The sequence below is a fragment of the Pteronotus mesoamericanus genome, unplaced genomic scaffold, assembly GCF_021234165.1.
Source record: "Pteronotus mesoamericanus isolate MK-2021 breed Mesoamerican mustached bat unplaced genomic scaffold, CSHL_Meso_final contig_2, whole genome shotgun sequence".
Classification (NCBI taxonomy): Eukaryota; Metazoa; Chordata; class Mammalia; order Chiroptera; family Mormoopidae; genus Pteronotus; species Pteronotus mesoamericanus.
Genome location: NW_026555084.1, coordinates 32,073,731 through 32,093,899, shown reverse-complemented (window position 1 = coordinate 32,093,899; position 20,169 = coordinate 32,073,731). Strand labels below are relative to the sequence as shown.

Genomic DNA, 20,169 nt, shown 5'->3' with positions numbered 1-20,169 from the left:
TTATAGAACTTGTTTTCCTTTTTCTTTTTCTTTTCCTGTTCTTTTTGGCATTTTTAGTGACGGCTCTAGGGAAGGTAGGCTTTTCACAGTCTACTTAGAATTAATACTATTTTATGAAAACTAGAAATCTTGTGACTGCACAGGTCCATTTACTACTGTAAATGAAAGTATGAAAGTATGAAAGAAAGGATTCTTTCATACTGTGGTTGTCATATGTCATATGTACATCTACATATATTATAAACTCCACAAAACAATGTTATAGTTTTGCTTTAAACAGTACTTTGTATTTTAAAGAAATTAAGAGAAAAATAGTCTTTCATATTTGCTAGAGATTTATTATTTCTGACACTGCAGTTGTCCTCATGGTCTGAGTTTATCGTGTGTCATTCCCTTCAGCCTGAAGAACTCCCTGTGGCATTTTTGTGTGGGAGTCTGCTGGCGATAGGCTTCCTTAGCCTTCTCGTCCGGAAGGGTCTCGCTCTGACTATCATTCTTGAAGGATATTTTTACTGAATATAGAATTTTGGGTGATGGGGTCTTTGTTTTTTCTTTCAGCACTTTAAAGATTTTGTTCTAGTGTCTTCTGGCCTTCTTACTTTCTGACAAGAACTCTTCAGTCATTTAAATTGTTGTTCCTCTATCAACTGAAAACTTTCCTCCCTCTCTGTTTGTTAAGTACTTTTGGATGGTATCCTGGACAATCGTGAATGTTATATTGTGGATATTCTAGAGTCTGTTTTATTCCTCAGAAAATTATTATTTTTATTTGTTTTTCATAAGACAGTAAGTGGGTTGGAATCAAATTGCAGTTTAAACTCAGTTTGATTATTTTATCCTTAACAAGAGTCTATCTGGTGCGCGAGTGTTTCTGGAGACAGCAGGGGACATGAGCAGATTTTTATCCACAGGTGTAGAGCTTCTCCTCTCTGGTTTTTCCATCCCGAATATTCCTTAGTTTGGATTTGTCTGATGTTTTCTTATGATTAAATTTGGGTTAAACATTTTTGGTGAGAACATAACAAAGAGAAGGTTGCTTTCTTCTAAATGCACCATGTCTCAGTCAGTTCGAGCTCTTCTAAGAAAGTACCATCGACTGGGTGGCTTGTAAACAACAGGAATGGATTTGTCACTGTTCTGGAGGCTGGAAGTGTGAGGTCAGGGATTGGGTTTTGTTGAGGGCCCTCTCCTGGGTTGTAGATTTCTGATTTCTTGCTGTGTCCTCAGGTGGTGGAAGGAGAGAATTCTGGTCGCTTCAGCCCCTTGTATGGCACTAATCCCATTTCAGGAGAGCTCCACCCTCAGGCCCTACTCACCTCATCCCCCCAAGGCCCCACATTCTAACACCATCACAGTAGGGGTTAGGGTTTCAGCATGGGGATTTGGGAGAACACAAACATTCAGTCCATTACACATCAAGGAACAAATGACAATAGTTTGTGCTCTTGGGGCTGTTAAAATTCTCGGGTGATATCTATCAGATTTTCTTCCATAAAGGTACCTTTTTCCCTTTGTGACCAGTAAAGTCATCTGTGGGGTGATACTTTGAGGCTGTATGAATATCCTGTTCTCAAACAGGCATTCGCCGTGGTTTTAGCGTCCATTTGTGTGATTCTTGTTTAAATTATTGCTGTAGTAGTAAATGGTGATTGCTTTTATTCCTGTCATTCTTCTACATTCATTAGTTGAGATTCTTCTATAGAGAAAAATTGTATCTCTCCCCTCCTCTCAATATTTTTTAAAATGGGGTACGGATGTCTGGATTCATTTTTAAAATTTATTGTGTTATGATTCATACCTTCCAGTAGTCATTTTGATGGTCAAAGCGTTCTCAATTTGAAAGGCCCTTTAATTTGTCTTCTGACACCTTTTGGCATATATCCACCTGTTCTTTGAGCACCTCCTTACTTTTAATTACAAAAAGTTGTGGGGCTACCTTGACTTTCCCTGCTTCAGCCCTGGAATTAGCCATTATCCAAGGTCTCCACTCTTAATCATTAGATTGTTTTGCCTTCTAACAATTTTTTTTTAAAGTAGTACATTTTTATTACAGAAGATTTCAGGGAAATTACTTACTCAGAAAAAATTCATCCATGATCCACCTCAATCCAAGGAACCATGTTAACAGTTTGATGTGTATTCTTTCCTTACTTTTTTTGTTTTTACATAGTTAGCTTTAAACAGCAGGTTTTATTTTGAGCCAGTTTTTAAATTTTTATTGTTTAATAGTATAATGAATCCCTGTGAACCCATTTTGCAGCTTTAGTGATTATCAGCATATTGGCATTGTTTTTTCACATATAACTTGATTCTCATCCCCCCCCCCCCCCCCCCACACACACACATAGACTAGATTGTTTTTTTGAAGCAATTTTCAGGCCTATCATTTCATCTATAAATATTTTATTGTGTGTCTTTAAAAGATAAGGCCTACTTGAATAAAAATAAAGCCACGGTGCCATTATTACACCAGGCAGCATCTCCTTTTCCCCAGTTATCTCTTAATTTTTTTAATGGTTTGTTCAAATTAGGGTCCAGACAAGGTTTATGCATTACATTGGCTGATGTCTCTCTTAAGTCTCTTTTAATCTATGTAATCTTCCTCTCTCTCTCTCTCTCTTTTTTTTTTTTTTCCTTTATGGTTTATTTGTTAAGGAGATTGGCTTTTTGTCTTTTAGAATTTCTCCCCTGGATTTTGCTGATTGTATCCCTTTTCTGTCTTTAAAATGTTCTTCTGTTGTAGACTATAATTTCTGGAAACTTCTCATTAGATTTGAGGCTTAATCAGATTCATTCATTTAATTTTTTGATAAGAGTACTTTTTAGGTATTATATATTTTATATTGCATCAGATAGTATGGGAGGTTACATACTATCTTGTTACCTTTCTTTTATGATGTTATGATTGATCAGTGGGATCAGGCTAATCTATCCCTTAGAAAGCCCAGCTTTCAACTAATAGTCACTGTTGATCATTGCCTTGACCTGTCTTTTCGCTTAGGGTGTCCCTCAATTTTTAAACAACTTTTCAAGTGATTAAAGTGGTATATGCTTGTTGAAAAAAAATTAGCAACAGAGAAAAATAATCATCCCAAAATAATCTCCCCAAACCCAACCCCTTTCCCCCTGAATTACAATTGATATTTTGGTATACAAGTATTTTCTTTCAGTCTTTATTTTGAATTCCTGCATAGTATTTTAATTCTGTATTTGAACATTGGGTGGTTTAAATTTATTATTGTTATAAATAATGCTTTGATAAAATACCTTTGTCTTATGATCTTATCTAAATCCAGGTGATTTTCTGAATAGATTCCCAAAGTATAATTCTTGGGTCAGAAGATACAAGTTATTTTAAAATTCTTGATAAATATTGTCGAATTTCTTAAATAAAAATTCTACCTGTTAAAGAAAAAGATTGAGCTATAAATATTATACACAAGTACTAGTAGGAACTAGACAAGTGGCTATTTTTCTAAGACCTCTAAATTATTCAATAACTCATAGACAGAAATTTTGCTCATAAAAATATAATGGTTCTAGACCCTTTATGTTTATATCCTAAATATGAATTGTATGGTGTAAGGATTTTCTCAGTATTGATTCTTCCCTTTGGCCTCAAAGTAGGAGGCACTGCTGACAATATTTTTATATGAGTACTTTCATCTTTGTATGGAATGGTGTTGAACAAGTCACGCTAACACTTCAGACACAGGGACTAACTACAACAGCGCTGGAGGTTAGGTTCAAGAGCTCAACATTCAGGTGCACCTCTTGAGAAATAAAGCTTATCTCTAAACTTGAAATAACTACAACTTGAGTAGGGATGGGGTCCTCTTGGCTTCTAAGCAGCAAAGAAAGCAGTTTGGTATTGTATTGGTTTGGAGTCCAACAGACTTGGAATCATAGCCTAGACCAGGTATTTACAGGATTGGCCCTTACTTGCTCATCTGTAAAATGGGCCTAGGGATGCCTGCCTTTTTTAGGGTTGTTTATTCTTAGGAACCATCAACATAATCATTAGGATTTTTGAATTAGAAGCTATCCCTAATAGAATAAGATTATCAAGTCTAGTGCCTGAGAGAACAGTAACAATTTATTTATTGAGTGGAATGAGGCAGATAGGGCCTTCCCATTTCAAGAATTATTTCAGATCAGGCTCTAGAGACATTTTCATCTAAGTTATAAAAATTTTCTGTTGTTCTTAAAGCCAGAAAATACTTCATCAAACTTGTGAATAAGAAATACCTTGCCAAATTGATTCATTAAATATACATTTATATTGAGTGTCCATTTTATGCCAGAAATGTGGAATTCTGAAGTGATGAAGAGAGAGTCTGCTGGGAGAGATCAGTAGGTAAAGCAGTAATTAGAATGCTGTATGAGAAGTGCCGTGATAGATGTGCAGATGGGGTCCTGTTCCAGTGGAGAGATTGGGGCCTTCTTGGGTCAGGGAAGGCTTCTGGGGTCCTGCCACTGCTGATGTTGGGCCAGAGTTGTTCTTTGAGCGGTATGAAAGCAGGATTGGAGGGATTGAGACTAGAAACAGGGAGACACGCAATGAAGCAGTGTCAGTGGGAATGGACAGATTGGAGATTCTTTTGGTGAGAAAATCAATCAAACTTTGTGACGGAGGATCAGGACGAGAGAAGGCAGCTTTGGCTCAGGTTTCTAAGCCCATTGTCGGATGCTCAGCTTAGAGAGTCTTCCTGAATGACTCTCTAAGCGCAAGACAGCTGTGCTGTTTATAATATATTACTTATGCTCCTTTAACTGACAGCCCAATATTTAGTTAGCACCTACTATAACCCAGCTACTGGGTTATACAAGCTGAGGATACAGAAGAGAAGTCTGTGTTCTCACGAAGCTTACATTATCATGGGGGAAACAGATTTCAAAAAATAATAAAAATACGGCAAGAACAAGAGATAGAGAATGACCGGAGCAGGGAAGATTGGGATGGGGGGCTCTTAAATAAAAAGATTAAGGAAGACTTTTTTTTTTTTAAAGAGTTTTATTTATTTATTTTTAAAGAGTGGGGAAGAGAGGAAGAGAAGCATCAATGTGCAGTTGCCTCTTGCGTGCCCCGCACTGGGGACCCGGCCTGTAACCCAGGCAGGTGCCTTGACTGGAAATTGAACCAGTGACCCGTTGGTTCACAGGCCGACATTCAGTCCACTGAGCCACACCAGCCAGGGCTAAGGAAAACGTCTTGAGTTGATATTTGAATAGAGCCATTTCAGATGAAGGGAATATGTATAAAGGCCCTAATGCAAGAGTGTGTTTGACCTGTTTCTTAGTGTGGCAGGGAAGCCACAAGGAATAAAGTGAGATAAACAACAGAGAAAAAGAGGAAAGAGATAAGCAGTGGTCAGTTCATGTGGGGTTTTTGCACTTCATTCCAATATGATGAAAAGCCGTAGAAGAGTTAACAGCAAGGGAGTAATATAGTCTGACTCTGGCTACTATGTAGAAAAATAGTCTGTCGAGGGACAGAAGACAAAAAGTAGAAGTGAACAGACTAAGCAGGAGGCTGTTGCAGTATGTCAGGCAAGGTCTAATGCTTACTTGGATCACAGTAATAGCTGTGAGGTTAAGATATTGTCAAACTTGGGATGTATTTTGAAGGTCAAATTTACAAGATTTGTTGGAGTAAGAAAGAGAAAACTCAAGGGTTATGCCAAGGTTTTGCCCCAAGCAGCTGGGTTAATGGTGACTATTTGGGATTAGGAGATAAAGGGATCCAGAATAGCCAAAAACCAGTCCACACTTCCTGATTTTACAACTTACTAATCAAGACAGTGTGGTACTGACATAAGGCTAGATATAAAAATCAATGAAACAGAACTAAGGGTCCAAAGTAAAACCATGCATTTATGCACGATCAGTTTTTGACAAGGGAGTGACAGTTCAGTTGGTGAAAAATAGTCTTTTCAACAAATGTGGCTGGGACAACTGAATATCCACATGCAACAGAAGTGGTACCCCTACCTCACACCATATATTAAAAAAATGCATCAACGGCCTAAATATAAGTGCTAGAGCTATGAAACTCTGTTAGGGGTCAACCTCCATGACCTTAGATTTGGCAATGGATTCTTAGATTGTTAGACACCAAAAGTACCTGCAACAAGAAAAAAAATAAATTGGACTCCATCAAATTTTAGAACTGTTGTGCACCTCAGGACGCTATGAAGAGAGTGAAAGAAAACCTACTGAATGGCAGAAAACACTTGTAAACTCTTATGTCTGTACAGGTCTAGATTCCAGAATATATAAAGAACTCTTACCATTCAACAACAAAACATAACCTAAATAAACCAAAGGAATTATATAGATTTTTCTCCAGAGAATATTTACAGATGGCCAAACAAGCACTTGAAAAGATGATCAACATTATTAGTCATTAGTCAAAAGCACAGTGGTGACATAATACCTCATACCCACTAAGATGGCTATTAACAAACACTCACACATGAAAATAACAAATGTTAGCAAAAGGGTGTAGAAATTGGAACCCCAGCACATTGTTGGTGGGAATGTGACGTGTTGCAAGCACAGTGGGGAAAAAAGGAATGAAGAACTGACATGTGGTGTAACACGGGTGAGCCTGGAAAACATAGGTTAAGTGAAGGAAGGGCAGTTAGTTACAAAAGTCCACATATGCATGACTCCATTTATAGGACATGCCCAGAACAGGCAAATGCATAGATGCAGAAGGCAGATTAGTGGTTGCCTAGGCTGAGAGTTTTGGGGGAAAAAAAATGCAGAATGACTACTGATAAGAACAGTTTTCTTTTTCAACTAATGAAAATGTTCTAAAATTGATGTGGTAAAGGTCGTACAACTCTGGATATATTTTAAACCACTGAATATATGTGAATTGTAGCTTAATGAAGTTGTTATATTGAAACAAAAAAGAACGATGACAGGAGAGTCAGAATGTGTATTGGAGAAATGAGGGTAGCGGAGAAGATGTGAAGCAGCCTCTGGGAGAGACAGGAATAAACCGACTAGGAAAGCGTCAGCAAACACTGGGCGGCACCGACGGCTGCTTGAGGTTTGCGTCTCAAATGTAATGTGAGCCCGGTCGGCACCGTTGTGCTGCTGAGGGGGGAACAGGTGATAGGCGGAGGGCTAGACGTAACCAACACTGGGTGTTGCTGGGGAGTACAGGGGGAAATCAGAAGTCAGTTGAGGGACTGTCCAAGGGAGTTGTTAACGCGATAACCGTGAGGTCTGAGTTAGGTAAGAAGGAAACTGAGGACCTGACAGGGTGACGGACACTGAAGCGGTGACAGCCTGCACTTAGCTGTCCCGGGGGGGGCTGGAAGATTATTGGAGCTGGGGTTCCGGAGGGCGTGAGTTGAAAGGGCAGGTGGTGAGGCTCGGAGAATGGGACCTCTGAAACTGAGATCTTCCTGCAAGGGGCACCGTTGTTACTGCCAGGCCCAGCCAGGGTTTCTCACTGGAACCATGAAACAGAGCAGATGAGCAGGTTGTTCTCCTGCTTCTCCCAGGGAGGGTACAAACCAGGTACCAAGCATCCTAAGTGCCGCGGACAGAGGTTAACTCGCCGCAGACAGCGGATGCCCGAGGCCATTAGGACCGCTTCCCTCTCCGCACCCGCCTTGAGAAAGGCTGGGACGGTACGATCCATAGGACTAGACAGCCAGGAGGGCAAGCAACTGAGGGGCAAGCGTAGGGGACGGATCATACCTGAGGTTGAAACCCATAAAAACTGCAGCTTCGTACGCTTCAGTCTGATACAGTTTATAGATACTGAAATCGCCAAGAAGGATGGCTGCCGTGGGGAAGAGAAAGACGGTAAGTGGTATGCTGACACTTGCAGTGGAGGGCCGGGAAGCGTGGGGGCCGGGGAAGGGGCAGGCGCCCAGGAGGCTAGAGGACGGGGACTTCAGGCTGGGGTAGCAGGGGAACCACGGTGTGCGCTTCAGGCGGGGTTTTCCCGGTAGCCTGGGAGCCACGGCGAGGAGGAAGAGGAGGCCCGCCCCAGCTGCAGGCCAGTAGTGCCGTGGTGCAAAGGAGCAGGAACAAGCCAGCACTTGAGAAGGTGCAAGGAGAAGCACGTCCTCCTCAGAGGACAGCCTTCTCTCGGCGAGGGCCGGAAGATGAGACCTCTGAGAGGAGGCTGAGGACGTCAGGGGTTTTGTCGATCGATCGCTGACACGGATTCCAGAAGGCAGGGTCCTTTCAAGAGCAGGAGCGCCCAGGCAACTGAGTCAGGTCAGAAAAGTCCGCCCGGATGGCGGATCCGAGGCGCGTAGGGCGGAGAAGCTAGGTGATGAGAGGGGCCAGGGAGCCTTGAGTCTCTCGGGATGTCCAAGGTGAACAGGCTTCAGGCCTGATACTAGTGTGTGAGTCCTGGCTGTCTCTTAAAGGAGCAGTGCTAGCCAGTGGAACTGTCTGCAGTGACAGAGAGGTTCTATATCTGGGGGTCCCATATAGATGTTCTCATACTGGGGGCCAGTAGTCATGTGTGGCTAGTGAGCATGTGAAATGTGGTTCATGGGACTGAGGAGATGAATTTTAAATTATATTTAATTTTAATTAAAATTTAAATTATAAAAGCCACATCACTCAGAATGGTAGATAATTAATTCTAATGATAACCTTTTTGGGGGCTAGTTTGTTAGGGGAAGCCAGCAGCATTGTGGCAGGCGATATGCAGGTGAAGTGCACCTAACCTTCCTTCTCTTACTTCCCACTGAGGAAGGGCCTGGCTGGAGGAGAGGCGCTTTTAACGGAATACACGCAGGTCTGTGGCCTCCCGTTATTTTCTGCTGAGGTGGTTTTGAAGTTGAGGGAGATAAATTGAGGAGACTAACCTCTGTCATTCTGCCAAATCTCTTTTTTGTATATATAATTTCTACTCCCCTCAAGGAGCCATTGTTTTTACTGTTATAGTTACAGGCCATATGTTTTTATTTTTGATTGCTTGTCTTTAGATTTTTAGAAACAAATGTGCTGATGTTTACATAGTATTTATTGATAATTGTTCTGTAATGTTTTGGTTATTTGCTGTTCCCTCAGTTTGTAAAGGTTAGTATGGGAACCACATAAGACTGATACCTAACCCAAATTATAGGCAGGCTGGTAAGTGCTTATTCTTAAGGATGGTTTAAATCTTTGGATAAGACTAAGAAATAAATATGGAAGAATGATAATGACAGTTATAATTAATGATTTATGTTTGCTGAGTGCTTTCTGTGAGCTGGACACTCTTACACTCACGTTTTTAGCCCAAACTTTTAGGAAAAAAAAGCTTTCGTTTTAATTATTTCTTGATTTATTTATATTTAGATACTTGTTTTTTGTATTATAAAGGAATTTTAGCATTTATTTTTTAACATACTTTGGTACTAGAAATTTTATGTAACAATAATTACAAAGTACAAGAACAGATGCAAGGTATTTCAGGTACTACCCATGTATAAGGCACACCCTTAATTTCCCCTCAAAAATTTGGGCAAAAAAGTGCGCATTATACATGGCAAAATGCGGTAGTGCTCAGGTTAGATTGTTTGCCTGTGGCAGACAGTTAGTAGAGTCCTCGTTTGGACACCATTTTGTCCAGCTCTAAAGCTGGCGTGCTTTCTTCTGCTAGGCATTGCTGCGTCTTTGTAACGGTGCCAGGGCGAGTCCCTAGTGCAGCTCCTCAGGGTGTTTCCATCCAGTGGTGTAAAAAGAGCTGAGTTTGTAGGTGGCTCTCTCAGTGATTAGTGACATCTTTCCTCTCCTCCATTTTGCTTACCTTGCCCAGGTAGTCGTTTTCCTGGAAGTTGTCCTCAGACTCCATTGCTGCCTTTTGAATTTTTGGCTCTTGCCAGCAATAAGGGTTTTGGATTTCAGTTTCATACTGAATTCTCTGTGTGCAGCTAGTTGAAGTGGCTGTCTCAGCCCTCACAAACTGGAGTTGGAGGTTCCTTTAATGGGAACTTACACTTTTCTGTTCCTTTGTAAGGGTAGTGGGTTTCAAAAGAAAAATTGAGCTGCAAGGCCCAGTCCGATTCACCCTGGTCATAACGTTAAATAACAGAATCAGCGTCCAGCTCCCAGCCCCCGCCAGGTCCCTCCACTCCGACTCTTTCCCCCCTGCCTGCTCACTCACCGCTTACGTCCTCTCTCCCCATCCTTTACCCTCCTGTTCCCAGGAGAGGTGGCCTTCTCTTGTAGAAGAACATATGCTTCTTTAAAGTCAGACTTGAATTGCATCCCACGGGGTTTTGTTGTTGTTGTTTCAGTTTTGTGATCTTGATCAGGTTATTTGATAGTTTATCATCTATAAAATACAGATAATGATACATGCCTTGTAGATATTTATTTTGAGTAGAGATTATGTTTATAAAGTCCCTGATACAGAGAAGAGCTCATAAAACAAGAGCTCTTTTTCCCCTTGAGTCTGTTGCTATGATTTAATTTGGCAAATATTTATTAGCGTTTAATATGTGCTATATTCTGCTGGGGATGCTGAAGAGATCAAAACAAAACTCAGAATCTCTAAATTCAGAAAGGTGCATGGTATAGAAAGGAGACTGGCATACAAACAAATAACAGAAATGTGCTAAGTGCAATAGAGGTATATATAAAGTGCTAAAAGCAATTAATTTTTTTCCAGCCCTGTCTATGGAGTGGTTTCCAAGTATTTCTTTTGGAAAAATACTTGGTAGTCAAGATTGGGGACAAATGGAAAGAGAGGGAGAAAAAACAACTCTTAAAGGCTTCTGTAATCTGTGAGGTGCCAACCTTTTAAGAATTGATTTCAGCAAGGCACTTGATAACATCTCTCATGAAGTCCTTGTACATAAGATGGAGAAATGTGGGCTGGCTGATAGAGTAGAGGAGGATTTGGTGGTGGTTGTACAACTATGTCCAGGACGTTTTTTCTCCTGCAGTACTTTATTTTTACTTAGAAAATCTCTGGGTTGGAAGGAACCTTAGAAATAGATTGCCTGCTCTCTGTAATCTGATCTCCTTTTCTCCCTTTTAATTTTTAATTCAATAGTACAGAAAGTATGTAGTGAAAGGCATACCTCGTTACTATTCCAGTCATCAAGTGTCCCTGCCATTCTCCGCAGAGACAACACTATTAATAGTTGCTTGTGTGTATGATCTTGTTCTATTATGCATATCTCTTTACACTTGGTATTAGAAGTATTTGAGTGTATGTGCTGCCTCCCTTAATACACTGTAAGCTCCTGTGGAGCTAAATTATGAGGAACCCCTCCTCATAATTTCCTGTATCTCCCCAAATTACTTGCACATTGAAGATTCACTGTAAGTATTTGCTTGGTAAAGTATTTAAAGGAAACTTGGACCAGGGGGAGAAGACAGGCTTCTCTGGTAACATGCCACAGAGTTTCTGTCCTTGGCCCTATCCTTTAAAACCATTTTCCGCCAGTGAGTTGGATGAAGATGTAGAAAGCATGCTTGTCATATTTGCAGATGATACAAAGCTGGAAAAGAGAGCTAATGACATCAGATGACAGAATCAAGACCACAAATGAACTCAGCAGTCTGGAATGCTCACCTGAAAAGAATAGGGACAAATATAAAGTCCTATGTTTGAGGGAGGGGCAGGGGGGAATACCCAACAACGTAGTCACTTAAGTGTAGAATTAGGAGACCTGTCTTGATAACAGTTTATTTGAAGGTGATTTGGGAAGGTAGGGGATGGGCCTTAATTGCGTTTAAGCTCAGTTTAAGCCAGTCAGAATTTTGGTTGGGAAAGTACAAAATCTCCCTTGGCTGCTGCAGGTTGGGGCAGCACATGTAGACCTTCCTTGGCGTGGACTAGGTTTAGATCTCAGGACAAATGCAGGGTACATAGGTCTCATTAGCAGATACAGGCGCGCTGTGCGGCGGACAGGCGTCACCCTCTGTGTTAGAAAGGCACGTTTCCTGGGCAGCGCACATCTCCCCGTGCCATGAGATTTTACACTTCGCTTCTTTCTATACATTTTCTCTTTTATATTCAGAGTCCGCTGCCAACTAACAGTTTTTCTTCTTTTTTCTTTCTTTGCTGAAAGTGTCGACTTGGAGAAAAACCAAGGCTCAGAGCAAGAGCGACAGTGGGACAGCTGCCCCAACTCTCCTGGACAGTGAGAAGTAAGTAGGTTTGCTGTGTTCAGGTCTGCATATTTGGACCAAGTAAAGAGACCAGTTCCTCTCTCTTTCCTGGGTTTGTTTGGCCTGCCAGTCGCTTTTCCCTTGATTACCTGAATTTCTTATTCCCACTTTGTCAGTGTATGTGGCCTTTGTGTGTTCCTTTTCATTACCCTAAAAAAGGCCTGTTGCACACTCCACTTCCACATTGCTTCTAGCTTTGGAATCGGAGCATAAGTGAAAGCAGTAAAGCTAAATTTTAACATACCAGTGTTTAAAGTGGTTTAGGTTAGGGTAATTTAATAGCATACAAGAAAGCTAGAAAATGTGTCACACACCAAATTAAAGATATGTGTTATGTTACTAATGTCTGGAACTTTAGTTTTAACACTATTTGCCAAAATAAACTTTATTCCCTATAACTTAAAATGTGTATGTGTATCTGTATATACATGTATATGTATATATGTGTGTATGTATGTATAATAGTTTATTATATACAGTGAATCCCACTGTTCTGGCTGCATTAAACTAATTTTGAAATATAAAAAATTGTTTGAATTTCCCCATATGTATCTGGTGCTTTTGGGAAGCAGTGAGTTACTTTTTGCTGTAACGGTACAGAAGTTGAACTGCAGAAGGTCGGGCAGTACAGATGACTTCCCTGGGCTGTGGGTTGCAGCCTGGCTGAGGAAAGGAAGCACGTTCTAGGGAACTTGTGGAAGTCACGTTTAAGTGCTGTCCTCCAAAAGTAAAGACATTACCAGCAATACATTAGAGCAGTTAGTCACTGGGCAGAAACATTTATCTTTGAAACACATATTTTAGACCCTAAATTTTAGAGTCCCTTCCCTATTCCAGATGAGCACAGTTGATCACTTGCTCCTTTTGGGACCCTGGTGTCATGTGGACCTTCCTCTAGGACTGTATTCATCAAAATGTATTGCAGTCATTTTTTTTTTTTTTGACATTTCTGTTTCTCTGGCTAGGCTGTTAGTTGTTTGAAGACACATACTAACCTTTGTTCATGCTTTTTTCCCCAACATCTAATAAAATGTGTCTGAGACTGCGGCAACAGTAATAGCTATTTTTTGAGCACCTAATACTGTGTACCAGCCACTGTGCTAGATGCTTGATTCACTATATCACTCTCACAATAGGTAGTAAAAAAGGTAGTTCCTTTTTTTTTTTAAATAAAGAAAAATTTTAAGTAACTGGTTGAGATCACGTGGCCAAAACTGGCAAAGCCTGCCGGACATACGCGTCTTCCCCATTGCTGCTGCCTCTCACGTAGTAGGGGGTTAATAAACGCTTACTGCATTAATTGATAAACCGAGACAGACACACTGGTCTAGCTTTCCTCATAAGGAAGAGTGCGTTCTCTCAGACGATGAAGTACTTGAGAGACTTTATTTCTTCTATTTTAAAGACCTTCGGAGAAATGCTTCCTTAGAGCTAATCCAGTCTCCCTTGCTGTAGTAACTGAATAGTAACGACCAGAAAAAGAAGTCTAAGATAGCAAACTTTGTAAGGTTTTCTTTTAACTTCTTAAAACTGAGATGATCTTGAGAGTCAGGCAGACCTGGCCTCTGACAGTTATCAGCTATAGGACCTTGGAGAGAAAAGCACCTGCTTAATAGGGCTGGAGAATTAATTGAGAAATTGCATATAAAGCACCTTCCACCGGTTCTCACGACAGAGGAAATAATAAATGTTCACTGTCTTCCTTTGTCCCCAGTGATCCCATTTTCACCGATATCCAATAAACCTTACCTCAAGGACACAGTACTCTTTCTCCACAAACTCGACTGTTATAAAAAGATAAGAGTAACTATGTATGAAATTATGCAGAAGCCTCTGGCAGAACCACATGGTTTTGGTAACTTCCTAGTTGATGTTGCAGGTTGTAGAATTTAGGAAGTTGGCATATGGACAGACTTGATTCACTAATCAGACAAGTTCATCTATCCTGGTTAAAACTGTTATCTTGATTTAATGCTCTTGGTACTTCCTTTTCTGTCTAAATTTCAACTTCCCTTTGAAAAGACTATTACACTTAATTTCAGAAGAGTTTGACAGAATATTTTATGTTTGAAGAGCAATCAGCATTGTTTGAGATGGAAGAGCTGATTTTATTGCCACCCGACTGCTGCAACAGCAGGGCACAGAGAAACAGCGAGGGAAGCCCACTAATCACTCCGTCCTTTTGATTGTCAGCAGGTTGGTTTTATCGGCAGCCCTGCTGAGCGACTCTGCATTGGTTGACATGCCTCCTCCACAGAATAACTTTGAGATGTAAAAACACAATTTGAGATATATCCAGGAGCCCAGCTGCAAAAGCAAGTCTTAAAACTGCTCTATCTCTCTTTCTTCTGATTGGCTAGGAATGAGAAGTGTTATCTCTGTAAATCCCTGGTCCCATTCAAAGAGTACCAGTGTCACGTAGAGTCCTGTCTCCAGCTTGCAAGGGGAGACGGAGGAGACGGGCCTGCAGAGAGTGTGGGAGCGCGCCCAGCTGTGCAGGGGGAGCAGCAGCAGTGGCTGAGGAACCCCAAGGTAGGTGGAGTGTTGCAGGGAAGGCCCCTGGCCCCCCAAGCTCTGTCCTGCGGCTCTTTCTCCCATTCCTGCCTCCCTCCTTTTCCTTTGTTTATCCTAAAACAAGATTTGTGCTTTCTAAAACTACTCTTTTTAATAAAATATAATACATGTTCATTGTAGAAAATGCAGCACTTTTTATAAAAAGTGAAGGTATTGAATGTAAACTATAACTGAAAAAGTGACATTAAAAAAACATGAGGAATTAGGGAAAATTATCAATCATAATTTCTTCCAGTGTTTTTCTCTGCATTTGTAAGGTACTTGGCACCAGCCTCTGTGTGTGTGTGTGTGTGTGTGTGTGTGTGTGTGTGTACACTGAGCATTGTAGCATAAACACCTTTCTTGGTTTACTTTTAAATTATTTTAAAAAATTACTCTATCACACACTTAATTAACCATTCTCGTTATTGGATGTTCAGGTTCTTTTTAGTTTGTATTACAAGACTGTTTAAAACATTAATCCGTCTTTGTACCACTCATTATTTCCTTAGAATAGATTTCCCGAAGTGGAATTCTTAAGGCAATGGACATAAACATTGAAAAATCCCGTGAAACACACTGCCAGGCTGCCTTCCAGAGAGGTTATTCCGGCGCGGCCCCGCTGCCAGCGTGCGAGGTCGGCTCTGCCGGGCGCTTTGCGTCCCTGGCCTTGGGAGGCCGTGGCCTGGCCCCAGGTCACTGGGGGATGGATGTGCTTTCTGGGCTCTGTGATTAGAGATTAGGAAGAGCAAGTCTTGGCTTAGAGATAACAAATAAAAGAACAGCTCCCTTTTCCAGGCCTAGAGCAGTCAATGTACGCTGAGATGAAGGAGCCGTGACCTGCCAGGACCTATGGAAGGGGCCTGTGTGTGAATGGGGCGGCTCTTGAGGCAGCGGGTTGGAGTTGGGGCTTACGGGTGTGTGCTTGTACCACAGGGCCAGGTTATTCCTTTGGCATCAACTGCCCCGAGAAGTTACCTCAAAACTGTTATTTTTTTTATTTTAAATCTCTCCAAATCTATCATAGGTCAAAGCCTACTGTTGTTTAATATGATCTTGGAATAATTTGCCTTCACTCTGGTAACTGTTCTTGAAGAATAATTGGCATAAAGATGTATTCTCTGCATCATGGTTATTATCTTTTCTACTTACACACCCTGACTTGTTAGGAAGCAGAAGACTCCCCTAGAGGGGCACCTCCGCACCTTACCCTGGAGACCGGTGTGATCTGGACTAAAGAAGTTGTGCCTTAGGTTTTCTGACACGAGGCGGCCCTTCCCTTTCATCTATTTATCTCTGTCACAGGAAAAAGGACGCAGTGAAGGCCGACTCCTCAGTCTCTTGGAACAGTCCGAGCACAGGACCGAAGGTGAGGAGGACTCCGGGACCAGTTTTCCAGGCTTCCCGCGAAGGCCTTCCCATGAAAAGAACCACTGCCCGCGCCCTGTTGGCCAGAGTTCAGTGGGTGCACATTTGACCTGAGCCGCCAGCCTTTGAGACTCGGTCTAGGCCATCTCTCCTTAAAGAAGCTGGGGAGATAGCCTGTCTTATTCATCAGGCATTTCATTTTAGGTTTTATAAAGCCTGTTGAACTGGGAAAAAACATTTCCAGATGATGGGGCAATGGCACAAGCCCCAAGTACCTTCTCTAGGAACAGGCATGGAAAATCGGACATGCTGACATTACTGCCTCCTCCTGATGTTTTGTGCTTTATTCATATGTTTCCTTGAGCTTAGTGCCCCAACCCCTGCCCCCAGCCTGAGGGCTTGTAGGAAGTAATTCTGTCTCTTCGTGCCTAGTATGTAGGGAGCACAGAGGAGACTGGTTACAAGCATTGCACAGAGTAATACCAACTTCACAGATAGTAAGGGTCATATCTAGTAAAGTTCCAAGCATATCTCCTGGCACAAGTAGGCCCTCGATAAATGTTAGTTGCTATTATTACTGTGGTTATTAGTTGTCATTGTTAAAATTCACTAGATGCAGATGGAAGAGGAACTTTTGCTTAAGCCTTTCTGATGATTATAAAAAGGCGGCGTCTCTGAGCCGCATGTCCTGCTGCCTCTAGATCAGCGGGCTGTGATTCTCTGCAGATGGCAACTCCTTGTTCCTCAGGTGTCCAGGTCTGAAGTAGATTTATGCACACATCATTCATTCAGAAATGTTCACCTCCGTACTCTGCAGCTGAGCCTTTTGGATGCTAAACGCTCACATTCCATTGGTGTGGGGATTGGAGCTGAGCCACCTGGATAAGTTTGGTGAAAAACAGTGCCCAGAACACAGGAAGCACACATCAGTGAGAAGTGGTATGGTTACAATACTACTAACAACATTATTACTTCTTCTCTCCTATTACAGATGCAGAGATAAAGACCAAGTCTTCAGAAACCGTGGCCTTCAGGTGAATGGGGGTGTGCATCGACGGGTGGCTGTCAGTGGTTCTAGAAAAGGATGGGCCTGGGCCTGGACCTGGGTTCTGTGTGTAGGGTGATTTTCACACTGTTGAAGGTAGAAGTCACTGTGTAACTGCATGGCCGCTCTCTGTATACCCCCGCGACACCCTTCTGTCTGGGCTGACAATCAGAGGGCAGTTCGGTTCACTTACAGTGTTAAAACAAGCAGAGCAAAAGCCACTTCTTCTTCCTCTCTGCTTCTCTGTCCCCGCCCGACCAAGCAGCCTGGCAATTTGGTCCTGAATCCTCATGCCCTCACTGTCCAACTGTGCGGCTTCATGCATGTGATTTACCCAGCGTCCTCGTCTGTAAAAGGGGAATGACAGTCTTTACCTGTTTGGATGATTACAAAGATTTTGTGAATTAATAATATATGTAAAAGCCCCTGCTACAATACATGACACATACTTAGTGCTTATCAGTCGGTGTATATTGAATTCTGCATTTCCCCCTCCTCCCTAGGGTGCCCTCACCAGAGGTGGAAGCGGCGAGCGGCAGCAGAGCCATGCAGAGCTCCCTGGCACAACTCGACTTAAATGAGTCTCCTATCAAATCTTTTGTTTCCATCTCAGAAGCCACAGATTGCTTAGTGGACTTTAAAAAGCAGTTTACTGTCCGGCCAGGTAGCCGGACACGGACCAAAGCAGGCAGAGGAAGAAGGAGAAAATCCTGAATCTCTAGCGTCTGAAGTTTGACAGAACTATGAGCAGTAGTGGTGGGCCAAGTTCATTAGGCCTCAGTGGCCCAGTTCGTCGTTGAGCAGGCTTTGGCCCTGCAGCTCCCGCCACCAGCACCCGCTCGGCATTCCGGTTTTGTGTTTTTTATGACCTATGCAGACATCTGTGTATAGTGCTCTGTTTTATAATAGCCTGTTTGAATTCACTTAAAAGAAAATTTAAATATATTTATCTGTTTGTATGAAATCTTATTTCAGTGAGATGGAGACCTTCCTTTTTTCCCCTCTGTGGTTTGGGGAGGGGATATTCTAATTGTGGAGCTAGTTCTCAGACCCATAAATTACACGTTTCTGAATGACCTTTTTTTACTGGTCTTTGATGTATTGCCTGTATTCACTGAGTGTGTAGTGCATAATTCCAAATGCCGTGTGAGTATTCCCATGACCTTTTCCTGCAAGGTGCCAGCACATCGAATCCTACTCCCTCTTCTGCTGTCTCTACTATTCAGTGACCTGTCACTTCATCTCACTGCCTCGTTCAGTTGAGAATTCTCAGCTAGAGCATAGGACCTTTGAGGGATATGGCCTTCCATTCTTCCGAGGAATGTGTAAGTGAACGCTCTTGTTTTTAGTCCAATGTAATTATTTTTCCTTCCCAGAATAACCAGTGGGGGAGCCAGGCATATTCATCTGTTAAAACCACGATTGGTTCTCTTGCTGTCAGAGATCATAGCAGTAATAGGAAACATGTTCTTTTTCAGTACGTTAGTAGAGGAGTGCACGTTCTCAACCATGTTGCCCAGGAGCTTCCAGAGCAGAACAGGGACATGGTCTGTCCTCAGTGCATGGGCAATCGTGAGAGGGTGTTGAATGACAGAAGCAATTGCCTGAGGAAGATAACCAAACAAGGATGTTAGGAAAGCTACAAGCTCAGGCCCACATGGATGTGAAGATGTAATGAAAGATTGTGGGGGCAGTTGCTGAATAGGAAAGCTGCTTGGGACGGAATAAACAGGGACCCAGTTACACTCTCCTGACTTCTGATTGATCAAGTCCTACGTTACCTTTTGCTTTATTTTAAAATCCAAATGGGATGTGTGTGTTTGACCGGGGAGTTCAGAGATACCTAGGACAGAAGGCACAGCACAGGCCTTTAAGGAAGGCACTGCTTCCTGCCCGGGTGAGTTAGATGGCAGGATGAAGGGCGCCTGTCCGTCCCTTCCAAGTCTTGGGGTTGGATGATCACTGATGTGGAGGCCAACATCATGCGAGTAATACCAGTTTTTTTTTTTTGGCGCAACTACTACTGAATCCTCACAGCAATCCTGTGAGGTAGGTAGGTATGATCCCTGACTTTCAGATGAGGAAACAAAGCCTGAGAAGAGCAAATAGAGCCACTATTGTCCACGGTAGTGACAGACACCACAGTGCCCCTCCTCTTCACTCCTAAAGAAAATGCTGTATTTTGACTTGAGTATTGATTATTTTCCTGTTTTACTTCTAATGAAAGTTTATTAGTAATGTCCCATCAGCTTAACTCTCACTAGTTTTCTCATTAAATAGCATTTTATTGGAGGTAGAACTCTGTAAACAGGGGATAGTGTGTTCTTTCTCTGTTTGAAGGTAAGAAAGGGAAAGGGCTGATTCTACCAAGTGAATAGCTTAAAATTGAGCAGTCTACCTAGGACATGGGTCAGTGGCAAATTGGTGGAGGGTGTGGATAAGCAGGACCAGAACAATAGGCTTTTTGTTAGCTAATGGGGAGTCCAGGGGAAACAGCCCCTCCCCACCCGCCACGGTCCTCGGTAAGGGCTGTGTGTGTGTGTCTTACCGCCCCTCCCCCACCAGTGGTCCTGTGGGAGAGGCATTGCCGAGAAGGTGAAGAGACGTCATCCGCGGAAAGAGTACCCCACCAACCAGAGTCTGAGCCCCTGATTCCGATACAAGTCAACCTCTCTGAGGTCTAGTTTCCTTGCCTGTAAAATGGGGAAAGTCATACTCAAAAGGGCGTCCTCAGGGTTAAAATACTGTGTATACAGACATAACACCTACCACATAGGAGACAACGCGGCTGTGGCAGCCGTTGTCACTAACGTGATGCTAGTTTTATATGTCCTAAGCAGTTACCGTGAGAGGCAGAAAAGCCAGAGAGAGCGTGGGGTGCAGATGCAGGAAGAAACAGCTCGTAGGGGGCGGGCCCTCCACCTTGGCTCCACCAGCCACAGCTCTGCACAGGGAGCTCCAGGCCTGGGCGTTCAGAGCTCTCCTAGGGGCCCTGGTGGGATTTTTGCTGCCTCCAAGGTGGGAAGCAGCTGTTCTGCTGGTGTTGCTGACCC

At 42.5% G+C, this 20,169-nt stretch overlaps 1 protein-coding gene across 1 annotated transcript in view; it reads left to right on the top strand.

Annotated features, from left to right (window-relative positions):
* Positions 1-18,087, top strand: part of UIMC1 (ubiquitin interaction motif containing 1) — a 103,430-nt gene extending 85,343 nt beyond the window's left edge. Inside the window, exons 11-15 of the mRNA XM_054568532.1 lie at positions 12,051-12,129; positions 14,511-14,682; positions 16,009-16,072; positions 17,063-17,105; positions 17,620-18,087. Coding sequence (XP_054424507.1) covers positions 12,051-12,129; positions 14,511-14,682; positions 16,009-16,072; positions 17,063-17,105; positions 17,620-17,830 — 569 coding nt within the window. The 3' untranslated portion in view covers positions 17,831-18,087. The remainder of the gene's footprint in view (positions 1-12,050; positions 12,130-14,510; positions 14,683-16,008; positions 16,073-17,062; positions 17,106-17,619) is intronic.
* Positions 18,088-20,169: the final 2,082 nt, after the last annotated feature.